The sequence below is a fragment of the Kwoniella shivajii genome, chromosome 8 (assembly GCF_035658355.1).
Source record: "Kwoniella shivajii chromosome 8, complete sequence".
NCBI classification, from domain to species: Eukaryota; Fungi; Basidiomycota; class Tremellomycetes; order Tremellales; family Cryptococcaceae; genus Kwoniella; species Kwoniella shivajii.
This window is the reverse complement of record NC_085915.1, coordinates 797,552-809,920: the sequence shown is the minus strand read 5'-3', so window position 1 is coordinate 809,920 and position 12,369 is coordinate 797,552. Positions and strand designations below refer to the sequence as shown.

Genomic DNA, 12,369 nt, shown 5'->3' with positions numbered 1-12,369 from the left:
CCTTGACTGAATAGACAACTTAATCCTAAAGTTGCTTGTTACTGATGAATTTTACCCCCTACACCCCATTTCTCTCTCAAGAAATCTGTCATCCATTCATAGACTTCACGATAGGCTTGTCGTTTGTCCATCGAGTGATTTCTGCGGGAACAATGTGGTCGTTAACATAGGGTATAGAAACTGGTTTGGACTAGACAACGCAGAGCCCAACTGTAGTATCTCTCATCCAAAAAGGGAACTTACGAATCGGTGAACATCCTGAACCTCCATCCTCTAACTTTCTCCTGAGTGAGCTTGTCTAATAAACTCGCCGAATTGGCATAATGGACATTATCATCGCCGCTTCCATGCGCCCAAATGAAGTCGACTTTATCGCCAGCGAAAGAAGTAACGTTGTTCACTGCACTTTTGAGATATCCTTCTTGATTAGTGGATGGGGTCGACATATATCGTTCGGTATATATTGAGTCGTAGTACAGCCAATTTGTCACTGTAAAAAAAGTGTCAGCGAAAAATGTCCGAGAAATAAGTTATCCTGGAGGAAAAGAGGAAAAGGAGGATCGATCAATGATGGACAAAGTCTAAGAAGCGACATTCGGTGTAGCAGCGCGAAGTGAGTATGATGAGCAGAGACTAACCTGGTGCAACGGCCACTATAGGACGACGATGTCAGCGTTGCTTATGATTAATGAATCCTTGATTACGTGAGTTAAATGTACTCACTCCCAAGAGTGAAAATCCCAGAATCCGCTTCTAGAGTCTTACAAGTCATATATCCTCCATAACTCTATATATGTAAGTTACGTTAACGGCGATCTCTCTTGCGATAGTGTTGAACTTACCCAGCCCCAAATTCCTATTCTCTTCCTATCGACATAAATCCTCTTTGCCATTTCTTTAGCAGCATTGATCTGATCTATGACCTCGTAATGACCGAGATCATCTGTGACTGGATTACGCAATTGACGACCTTTGAATCCGGTCCCTCTGCCGTCTACCATAATAACGATATATTTCATACTGGTAACTAGGAAAGTATGCCAATCTCGCTCGAACCGATTATGTACCATTTGTGAGCCTGGACCACCATACCTGAACATGTTGCGCCAAGTCAGCTAGATCTGTCGAAAAAAGTACCTTGGGTATTGGGGACTCACACTCTGATCAGTACCGGATACTTCTTCCTTCCAGAAGTATCAATGTTAGGAGGCAGCATTTCCATAACGTTAATTTCTGCTCACGCATGTCAGTTCATGATGCAACATCACTGTTATTCAGATAGTCAGTCTGTTCACTTACCATGACCATCACTTATGATTGTTTGTCTGGTAATGATCGGTCGAACGAACTCGCTCAAAGTCTGGTTCAGTTGAGCATTGCCTTCGAGAAGGACATTGATTTCTATGGCGAGGTCGGTAAGATGAGTTCATGTTCATCCTATATTGTTTGAGGTGACTTACGATCTTCCTCTTTTTCACTCTCCATCAACCTCATCCAGGGTACTTCCGGGCCTCTATAGCTTAGGACATAATAGCCTGCAGCGGGAGAGAAAAAAGTCTCGTAATAACCAGGCGCAGAATTGTCTGTCAAAGCGGTGAAGGTCTGATCGTATTGTTCTGTGAGGGATGAAGGTATATGAGCAGAGTAGAGATGTCGATCAATCGAAGGGGTAGCAGCCATGAAGTATCTGAGTGAGATATGCTTAGCTCACACCGGGACTGGTGAGTGTGAGTAAAAAACTTACATTACGCCTTTTCCAGCGTTCACTCCGGAGATTTCAGTGACTTCCCAGTCGCCGGAGGTGATCCAGATAGGTTGAGAGGAGTTGATAGGACTGAAAAAGGCGATATGATTGAACCCCTCATTAGGTACTATATCAAGATAACCTTCCAAAGGACCTTTGACAGGAATGACGTTTTGCCCATGATCGATCCAGCCATCATCGCTTTCCTCGCCATCTTTCCCTAATATCCTTACGATATCGCCTTGACTTTTTCCATCTTGGAATAGTACTACATTTCCTTTTCTAGCCGCTCTATCTATTTCCTTGACTAACAGAGCGTTGTCCGCAACCCATCCAACCTCGATGATAATCCGGGTGTCCAGAGGCATTTCTCCCTGCCATGAGAGCTGATGTCGAGACTGAGAAGAGAGGGAGTAGGTGTGAACACTGACTAGGGGATTGGGAGTGCCAGGTTTGGGATATCTATATGACTTGTTCAGCCTGCCATCCACCATCTCAGCGCGAAGGAAGTAGACTTACTTCATGTCAAGCTCAGTGGCATATTGATGTACCTCGAAAGCGTCATTTGAAGGATTGTAATATTGCAATTTGAAGTCCTTGACTGCTGATTCGTCACTTCTTAAATATGCTAATGAGCGGGCATCTGGTGACCACCACACTGCCGAATCTGTCTCAAATACTTCTTCTTCATACACCCAATCTGGAACACCATTGAAAATCGTTTCACTTCCATCTTCTGTGATTCTAGTCAACATAGGTTTGGAAGATGATATCTCAGTTTCAGTGATTAGATATAGGTCATTCTTCGAAACGAAAGCTAGAGCGTGACCGACAGGGGACCACACGCAATGCGTTACAGTAGGATGACTTGTTGGAGTAACAATAGGGAAGGTAACGGAATCAGAACGTCGATGTACCCAATAATTGCCGAAAGATGAATGTCGCCATTGCTTCACGTGATCAGTTTTTAATAAGACATATTCCATATCAGCTGAGAGAGCCCATGACTGCCAGTGTAGCTGATTACCGTGTTGATCGACGACTTTGGATGAATCGACCAAGACAGTCTCATCGGTCATGTTGTGGACGTCAGAAAGAACGATGTTGTTATTGCCGCTGATGTGGGAGAATGTGCCATCGGTAGCTGATGACGATGTCAGCTGGTCTGTCATATGTCTCTACGCTACCTTCGGTCCTTTGATGCCTTGGAAATAGATCTCCCCTATAATGAAGAAGATTTATCCTTTACTGACCTTCTCGTACCCAATCCAGCGATTTATAGTGTACCCCAAAAGTCCCGTTGAAGATATGATCCATTGTTATCCTTTGATTTCCGCTTTTCGCAAATGTAGGAGCTGAATAGCCTGAAGCTGCTAGACCTCCTATAGCAGCAGCGAAAAACAAAATCGCTATCAATGTAGCTAAGATCTTCCTCGATTTCTGACGCGGTCGAAGCTATACGATCTCGTCAATAATTATGTCATCCCCGAGGGCTTGATAGCCAGAGCATGCACTAGCGGTACGGACTGACTCACCCTTTGAGGCGGCTCAATAGCATATCCCTCTTCTTCCAGATCTCCGTCTCCAGCTTCATCTTCTAATCTTGGGTCATCTCTGAATCTATCTCCTTTCTCGTCAAATGGTTCTATATCTAATTGATCTCGAAATTCTATCGAAGACGCCTCGGACCGCCCACCTATTGACTGACGATTGTCGGAATGAGGGGTCCGAGAGGTATCTCCTTCCTGCTCTGGCACTCGCCCGTATGCGGACGCCATATTCGAATGGTGAATAGTATTTTGCTTGAACGAAAAGAAAGGAGGAAAAGGGAGATATCGTTGTCAGTGAATTAGGATCTCGGTAACATATATTGGAGATCGTTGCGACCACGTGGTGTCACCATAGCTCAAATGTGACCGCCTCGCTGTTGTTGTTGTTGTTGTTATTCCAATTGACAATTCCAGTTTCTTCATCTCACAATATTCAGAACACTCTTCCAGTCCCGCTCACGTCTCTCTCACGCCGGATATATCCACTGTGATCGAATCTTGAAATTCGTTGATACAGCATTCGACACATCGGCCCAATCCTAAGAATTCCTTACTGGTTTTACTCACCCCTTCATCTGTCCTCGCACCAAATGATCAAGTTCGTCCTGGTGCAGGTTAGTCAAATTTCGGTTGCAGAAGCGCGAAAACGCGAAGAAGCATACAGCACTGACCTCTGTCATCGGTATAGAATCGACAAGGAAAGACGAGATTGTCTAAATGGTATTCTCCTTATGATGATGATGAGAAGGTATGTGCAGCCTTTTACGCTTTGCTTTTGGGTTTTCGCAGATCCATACTGACAATCTTCCGCTTCTAATTGAATGTATACAGGTCCGACTGAGAGGAGAAGTACATAGATTGATCGCTCCGCGGGACCAGAAATACCAATCCAACTTTGTAGAGGTATGTAGTAGACCTTCTTACACTATCCCTCTTTCGCTTCCTTGCTCATATTGATGCTCCCCTTACCTTCCACTCACCCTCAATTGTCCTTCTTTTGTATATTGCACGACCCGCTTCTACAGTTTCGAAACGACAAGATCGTCTACAGACGATATGCAGGTCTCTTCTTCTGTGTGTGCGTAGATTCGAACGACAATGAATTAGCGTATCTGGAGGCTATCCACCTTTTCGTTGAGGTATTGGGTGAGTGTCTCTGCCTATTTCTCCGTCATCAATTCACAGTTCCTTCACCTCCTTGGTCATCTTATATCATGCTGCAGCCGAGTGAAATTTCGACGACTGACTCATATGCTGACATACGCGATCAGATGCGTTCTTCCAAAATGTTTGCGAATTAGATCTGGTGTTCTCTTTCTACAAGGTATGTCCCCTTGTGCTCCCTACTGCTTCGGCACATCGATTCCACACGAGACTACATCTCCGTCGTGCAACCTTCGATCTTGATATGTTGGTTCTGACTGTGAAATGAGCAGGTGTATGCAATTCTCGATGAGGTATTCTTGGCTGGTGAAATTGAAGAGACTTCCAAACAAGTAGTGTTGGATAGATTAGATTATCTAGAAAAACTGGATTAGACTATAGTATTGACTGTATTTATAGATCAAGATGTATTGTATACTGTATTCTGCACTCGAGCTGATCCGAATTCAAGGAGGCCACGGCGAAAAAAACGTCTGGGTGTCAAGATATGAGCCAATATAAGGCGTTTTGATGGTCACACTGAATGGCATTAACTGTGCGTTAAACCCTGTACATCTCTAAATTTACACATTTGCAACTGTTGTACAACATCATACAAGTGAAGCTATATACAATTGACGGGTCACACCTTTTGTACAAGTCAGGTTTCTCACGCTTTCCGTCAAGAATCAGGACGGGGAAGAACTCGATGTATACCTCATACAACTCCGGCAATATCTGACAGTCTAAAGCGAGATATCTATACTTTCTATGCTTTCTCCCAGACTCATTGATCTCCATTCGCTCTTTTTCTCTTTCCCGGCTTTCGCTAACCATTCCACTTCACCGTGAAGTACAAATTCACTTTCACTTGGAGTTTGAGGGCTTGCCATACTTTCCAAAGTCCCTGATGTTGATAATCCAGGTGTAGATTCTGATCTATTAATTCTGAATGGCGGTGATGGCCAATCCCAATTTTCAGCTTCCAGAACAGCTAACAGATCCTCCTCCAAATACGGTCTTGTATTTGATGAGATCGAACATCTTTTACTTGAAGAACCAAATATATCTTCCGAATTTGACAAAGGTGAATCTCGACTTCTTCTCAAAGCATCAAGTGTTCTAGAACTCGATTGAGTTATGTGAGAATCACTCATTGATCTTGCATTGGGTCTGGGATTCCATTCGGGCAGGCCTAGCAGAGAAGGTCTTCTTTGTGATTGACTTTTTTTCAATCCCAATAGAGAATTTGTTTTAGGACTCTTCCTCAAGCCAAGATTGATGTCCGGCCTTCCATCTAGACTGATTCTTCCAGGACTATCAGGTAATGATGAAATAAATGATCTTGCTATATCTGACAAAGAAGCTCTACCTTCTCTTTCAATTTCGAATAGGTCTCGGGAGGAAGGGAAAGAATCGCAAGGCATGAAATCATTTGCTCCTGGACAATCCTTTTGAGAGCTGGATCGTTTGAACTTGAATTTCAGTGTCATGTCTAAGTTTTTTCGCCGCAAATTAGGTGTTGATTTAGCCAAACCAATTTTGGGAGGAGAGGAACGTAAAGCCCAACTAGCGTCTGGAGGTACGTCTAAATCCTTGGGAGTTTCCGATATAGGCTGAAGAAGAGCTGGCGATAGTCTACGATGTTTATGCAGGGAGGATCGTCGATTGGTGGTTGGAGGAGGATGTGAGAACGTGCGAGCTGGTGTAGGTCGATGAGAAGCTATAGCTCGTGAAGGTCCAGCGACTGGGGGACCAGATGACTCCTGGCTTTTTAGAGATTTTAAGGATGATCCTCTTGACGGTAGAACCGGACGTCTTCTGGAAGAATTGCGTGATGGAATAACTGGGACGATGGGATCGGTGAAATGATTAGGAAGAGGAGGTCGAATTTTGGTAGTGAAAGGTCGGTGTATAGATACACCTGAGAACAAAGTATCATCTACAAGACAGGAACAGATCAGTTACCATCCATTCAGTAAGCGAATCCATCGATTGAGTTAAAAGACAGAAAAAGTGAAACTGAAACAACCGTCAATCCGACAGAGTTTGATCAACTAAATAGGCGAGACAAGTTCTTTATACAGATCAATCGAGTCGAATATAATGCCATGTTGGAGAATGAATAGTAGCCTAAAAAGGCCACATATTCTGACGATTGCTGAGGTGTTCACTCACTTTCTCCTTCATTATCGTTGGTTTCAAACACATCAAATATGGTTTTCTCTTGGTCATAAATCCGCTTTCCAGCCATCTGATATTGACATCTCTTCTTTGACACTAAGTCGCCCGATAAACTGGAGGGCATAATATCGATTTCTGGAAGTACAGATGACGATGGCAAAGTAGGGGAGTCATCCAACCACCTTTGAACATCTTCCTTCTTCTCCTCATGGTCTAGCACTCTAGATGAAGGCTGAGTTGACTATTTGGCATCCCTTCGTCAGCGTGCTCAGCAGAAACAAGGGAATGGACAAGCTCACGTTCCACCAACTTTCCTTCCCGGCCAAGTCTATATACTCGATCTCCCCTCTCCCTTCCACTTCAGCATTGTTCTTCCAAATTTCCAGCTCAAATCCTTTTTCCTTTCTAGGGGTTACGACGGTCGCAGACCATCCATCTGATGAAGTCGAATATACTGAATCACGCGACGGAGTCCAGCTGAACGCTGTGGATGAGGAAGACGCATGAGACGATATCGAAGAGTCGCTCAAGCGCGATCCTTTGTTTGACGTTGCGATGGAAGTGAGCAACGGTTGTGGGATCGGCGCGGCAAAAGATTGATATGACATCCCGAAGATCCGAAGTTGTCGTAACGGCGTCCAGCGCAGTGATTCGGTATCTGCTCAAGATATATAACAAGGTTTAGATGGCTTCTCGCAATTGATAATCATCAATCACTTGCTCGACATCGATTCAACTTACTTGACTGATGATGTAGCCTGATTCGTGTTGAAAAAGTTCTCTGCGACTGCTTTCTCGCTTCTCTCCCACTCTTACTTAAGCTTTCGTTTTTGAACGCGTCCCGCTCTTTCTCCAATAAGGCACGACTATATTAAATTGTTCAGAACCTTTCTCCTTTTCCAGAATGAGCGCCGAGAGAGTGGGAACCGGTAACTTTATCTCTCCTCCCAGACTATTTCAATCTATTTCGCAATATGAGGTTATTTTAGTTCCGAGTCGAAATTCTGGATCGTGGACCTGTCACTCCCGCTGAGTTATTCTAACGTCACCTATCACCCCGTCATAATAGAGTGGTAAGTTGAAAACAGTATTTATCTAGAAAATACAGATTCCGTGTCTCTCAGCTCAATCGACCCGTCTGTTTGGTTGAAAATGCAAGCTGGAAAACGGGGTGATAGAATAGTAGTGTATCTGTGTTGATCATCCCTTTGATCCTGTCATGAGGTGCACCACTACATTCCTTCACTATTTTTGACGCGTCGCCAGTCGGTGGAGAAAACCCCTGATTTTGCAATTAAAGAATTTCAAGGCACCCCTGTAAGCAATATGCCTGACAACTCAGACAAGTGACTATCTTTGCGCTGCGTCACAGCCCACGTTCTTATGATACGATATCATATGAGAACACACTTACTATCCAAGCGCCTGGAGATATGGAAGACTTCGACAATCAGGAACATGGTAAAGGTGGAAAACACACCCTATTTCTGCATTTTACGGTTACCTCTCAACTTTTGTGACAAGATATGTCGGTGCTCTCCTGTGTTACATTATGTGCATTCAACATCTCAATTTAGCTGACTTCTCCGCTCGGCGTCCTCGGTAACTTTCTTCTCTTTTGCTTCCTTCCATCCTCTTTCTTTCCACTTGCCTATATCTTTTGGGAAATAGTCAATAATGCCTTGCACTCCCCTTTCGTGGGACAGGATTACCATGACATTTTCCTCTTGACTCATTCTTGTTAATTGTCCAACTGTGTATGTAGCCACTACAGGATCATCGGCAAGCTGTACCACGCCATCAACAACTGATTTAGGGGTCCTGTAGTCACCCTCAGATGTGGGTACTGGTAGGTACATATTTTGATGATGAGCAGCATCCCCTGCCAGGAGTACATCTTGGGAGATCGATGGTCAGTTTACCACGAAAGTGAAGAAAAGCAGATACCGACTACGTACATGTATCAGGTTGAGAAGTCACTCGACATAGAGCCATCAAGTGTCCCGGACAATGCTAACTCATTTTGTCAACTTCGGCCCATCCTAGTGAGATTTGTTGGAGTGAGGAACCGTTATGAGACTTACTCCTGGTGCATCGATCAACCAGAAACTGCCATCTCCGAACCAGTCCACTCCGTGCTCGAAGCAACCAACAGGCTCCCATGTCCTATCAATCTGCTCGGAAGAATCTCGGATATCTTTGGACCAGAAACCTTCTGTTTCAGGTTTGGGTAAATCAACAAAGCGGTACTTCTTGAACCAAGCCGATTCCCAATGTCCGTTCGGGTCGTCTGGGTAGCCTTTACCTATATCTTCTCGTGCTCCTGCGCCTAAAATGACCGGACGATCAGGGTATGGTAGTGTATTCAAGTCACCGCTAGCAGCTGTCGTGTCAGGGATCATTTCAATAATTTATGACTGGACATACAAATCTGTTTCAATGATTGATTATCAGCCGATATCCACACTTGGAGCAGTAATAACTCGCGATCCAGATGCTTATGACTGATGATCACACATTTAAGACGCTCAAGGTCATAGCCATATTCCTTCAGACGCTTGATTGGGCCAGGGGCGGGTATGGCGCCCGCAACTGACATTATTTGCTCTAGTACCGGTCTGGTACGGTAGACTCAGCGTCCCAATTTCGCTATCACACTACCTTTCAGAAAGCAGACTCTGAAAACTCACTTTGCGAAGTTTTCCGGATCCTTAACAATCATGCTTAAGTGCAAATTCGGAATGTGCGCATGTAAAGAAATTGGCAAGGAATATCCGTTCACTCACTTCTCTGAATCCGAGATCGAAAAGCAATGCATAGTCGCCCCTTTCAATCAATACCGAAGGACAAGGTAGTGACGAGCGCGTCTCACCGATGTCAATCGATGTTATCATGCTTGTTGGTATAATGATCTCTGATGTATAGATGAAGGATACCTTCACGACCGCGTCTTGCGATCTTGATTGTGGAAGTGCCCGCCATGGATATCGAGCGAGAGGTACTGGTCGAAGACGAGGATCGTCCTGGGTGTACGACTCGTTCATGATGGACGTGGTCTACCCGGAAATACTATCTCACGTCTGCGTTAGACTGACGAAGTATTTAAACGTAAATTGATCTCTTCTCAAGCTGGTTGCTGAGTAAGCGTAAACTGTTTGGCGAAGTGGAGGGCGGGGGAACGCAGCGGGAAATGAATATACTCATTCCTCGCCGGCGGGCATCTTCACTGAATTTACCGTTGCCAGGACGACGAAGAGTTGACGACTGGGACAGGATTCGGACAACGTATACGTCACTGGATCTAGTAGTTCGGTCCAATCAAGCATCGGATACCCTCATCACCATCATATCATCAACAGCTGGTCTAAATATGATGAGCCCATAATCATTGTTGCACTCCTTATATGGACCTTTCGCCCTAAATTGTCTTATCGCGGTCTGTGCGCATGGGGCGCCCTCGGATCACGCCGACGGAAGATTGCATAATGAATTTCGGAACACTTCCGACAATCGTATCATCATAGCTCTACTCGTAGTGTTCGCGTCTTTCCTTGTATTGACATGCAGACAGTCGATGTTAGGAGTTTTCATGATTCAGTCAACTTGCTACCCCGCTTTCAATCACTGAGTCAATCTGTATCAATGACAACAACCAAAATTGCAGACACAGAAGACGTTCTGGGCGCAGCACAGAGGCTGGGTTTCAACATTCCCCCAGGTCATGAAGACGACTATCTAGCGCTGCTTGGGAAAACAGATGCCCAATGCGCATTGATCTTAGCGCAACCAGGTGAGGCAAGAGATAGACGGAAGGTAAACTCGACAGGTTACGCTTACATATCCCTGCGCTCAAAGATTACAAACCTATTCCGGACTATGATCAGTACCCTCGTACCGATGTCCATTTGCCTGAAGCCTACGATAATCAGCTCAAAGCATGGGCATGGAGATGTCATGCCGGAGATTCTACAGACACTACAGGGAAGCTACTGAGCGGAAAGACAGTCGTTTTTAAGGACACAGTCTCCATGGCGGGCGTACCACTTATGTTTGGCACAGATGCCTTTAAGGATTATACTCGTGAGTGACCTACCCTTCTCTTACGCAGGAAGTCAAATGACATTGGATCTCCTAGCCGACGTCGATGCCACAGTAGTATCTCGTGTACTGACCAATGGTGGACATATACTTGGTAAAGCCGCGTGCGAGGCAAGTCTCTCTGATTATCTTTTCATGCGTAAGCTGATCTGTGCAAGTCTTGCAGAATTTCTCTCACGGAGCCACTTCATCATCGTCTCCTTATGGACCAGTGGAAAACCCATATGCCAGAGGGTACACTACCGGAGGCTCGAGCTCAGGCTGTGGTGCTCTAGTGGGCAGCGGGGAAGTTGATATGGCGATAGGAGGGGACCAAGGCGGTTCAATACGAATCGTACGCGTCTCTTGCTTTTTGTTTTCAGCCAGACCGGATGAACAGTACACTTACGTATAATCGGAATCATTATCAGCCAGCATCCTTCTGTGGGATCGTCGGGCTAAAACCAACGTTTGGACTCGTCCCTTACACCGGTGTTCTTTCCTCTGATGCTGGTACGGACCACGTTGGGCCTATGACCCATACTGTCCACGATTGTGCCGTGTTGCTTCAAGCCATTGCCGGATATGATGGGATCGACGATCGTCAGTTGGGGGCGCCACGCCATGAGGATATTCCCAAGTACGCAGAAATGCTCCTAGAAGCTCGTAAGACCACCGGCGTACAAAAAAGGATAGGTGTCTTGAAGGAGGCTATGGAGGGGAAGCTCGTTGCCGATAGCGTCAAAAACCTTGTACGCAAAGCTGAAGATCGTTTCAGGGAGATGGAATTAATCGTGGAAGAAGTCTCTGTGCCCACGTAAGCATTTCCGAACTTTATCGCTCTCGGAATTTGTTGCTGACAGTTGGGTGGGCGCTGTAGCTTCTCCTTAGCGCCGGCCCTCTTACACATCGTCAACAAACTCGCCTCCGGCGGAACTCGACAGGGACGACAAGTTGGAAGACGTGGACTGTATATGAACGATTACTGGGAGCATCTCCTGCCTTGGGATCAAGCAAAATACGATAAAGCCAAATATTTTGTGACCGGTACTGCCATGTCATCGTAAGTATTTTCTGACGCCGCTTAATCTGTTGTCTGGCTCAATCTCCCTGTGATGTACAGTGAGTATGCTTGGACGAAATATCCTACTGCATATGGACGGGCTATAAACTTGACGAGGAAATTAAGGGACGAGTTCAACAAGCTGTTTGAGCAATATGATGCCATCATCATGCCAACCTGCCCGCAGCCTCCACGAAAGCACATACCTGCGCATGCAGGGCCATTAGGGTGGGCTGATCATGCTCGTAAGTCCTCTTTACGAAAATCGCACAGCCTGTCTCAAATACTCTCATGAATAAAAGCCACACACTGATGAGCGTCGCAGCTGGAGCTGCTTCCATCACGGGTGCCTTCAATTTGACTGGACATCCCGCTTTGACCATGCCCATCGGTTTCTCATCCCCTATGCCTGAAGATCTAGAAGGGGAAGTGGACAAAGATATCAAGCTCCCGGTTGGTATGATGATTGTGGGGAAGTGTTTCGATGAGGCGGGTATAATGGGGATCGCTGACTCTCTAGAAAGAGCTGTGGACTGGAAGACCATATTCTGTTAGATTTGTATGCCTAGTGTGCTCTTCACACGAGTAAAAGTGTTCGCTGGCTATAT

General features: G+C 45.4%; 5 protein-coding genes across 5 annotated transcripts; 2 read left to right on the top strand and 3 right to left on the bottom strand.

The window, feature by feature from the left end:
- Nucleotides 1-38: 38 nt before the first annotated feature.
- On the bottom strand, nt 39-3,522 carry IL334_006055 (uncharacterized protein; the record flags this gene model as incomplete). Its single annotated transcript, XM_062937760.1, has 12 exons — nt 39-141; nt 244-490; nt 639-653; nt 724-787; nt 843-1,092; nt 1,158-1,233; nt 1,300-1,401; nt 1,461-1,687; nt 1,745-2,206; nt 2,264-2,888; nt 2,998-3,199; nt 3,280-3,522. 12 exons carry the CDS (start codon nt 3,520-3,522, stop codon nt 39-41), a joined length of 2,616 nt encoding a protein of 871 aa, XP_062793811.1.
- A 362-nt stretch (nt 3,523-3,884) lies between these two features.
- Nucleotides 3,885-4,832, top strand: IL334_006054 (AP-2 complex subunit sigma; the record flags this gene model as incomplete). Its single annotated transcript, XM_062937759.1, has 6 exons — nt 3,885-3,908; nt 3,983-4,042; nt 4,126-4,197; nt 4,320-4,440; nt 4,566-4,618; nt 4,731-4,832. The coding sequence occupies 6 exons, from the start codon at nt 3,885-3,887 to the stop codon at nt 4,830-4,832; spliced, it is 432 nt and encodes a 143-aa protein (XP_062793810.1).
- Nucleotides 4,833-5,183: 351 nt separating this feature from the next.
- Nucleotides 5,184-7,229, bottom strand: IL334_006053 (uncharacterized protein; the record flags this gene model as incomplete). The annotated part of the gene is made up of 3 exons (XM_062937758.1): nt 5,184-6,379; nt 6,616-6,862; nt 6,921-7,229. 3 exons carry the CDS (start codon nt 7,227-7,229, stop codon nt 5,184-5,186), a joined length of 1,752 nt encoding a protein of 583 aa, XP_062793809.1.
- A 960-nt stretch (nt 7,230-8,189) lies between these two features.
- On the bottom strand, nt 8,190-9,665 carry IL334_006052 (uncharacterized protein; the record flags this gene model as incomplete). The annotated part of the gene is made up of 6 exons (XM_062937757.1): nt 8,190-8,518; nt 8,580-8,634; nt 8,706-9,004; nt 9,049-9,239; nt 9,312-9,331; nt 9,408-9,665. The coding sequence occupies 6 exons, from the start codon at nt 9,663-9,665 to the stop codon at nt 8,190-8,192; spliced, it is 1,152 nt and encodes a 383-aa protein (XP_062793808.1).
- Nucleotides 9,666-10,263: 598 nt separating this feature from the next.
- On the top strand, nt 10,264-12,316 carry IL334_006051 (uncharacterized protein; the record flags this gene model as incomplete). Its single annotated transcript, XM_062937756.1, has 8 exons — nt 10,264-10,411; nt 10,477-10,701; nt 10,757-10,830; nt 10,886-11,053; nt 11,130-11,515; nt 11,579-11,761; nt 11,822-12,006; nt 12,087-12,316. 8 exons carry the CDS (start codon nt 10,264-10,266, stop codon nt 12,314-12,316), a joined length of 1,599 nt encoding a protein of 532 aa, XP_062793807.1.
- Between the last annotated feature and the right edge of the window lie 53 nt (nt 12,317-12,369).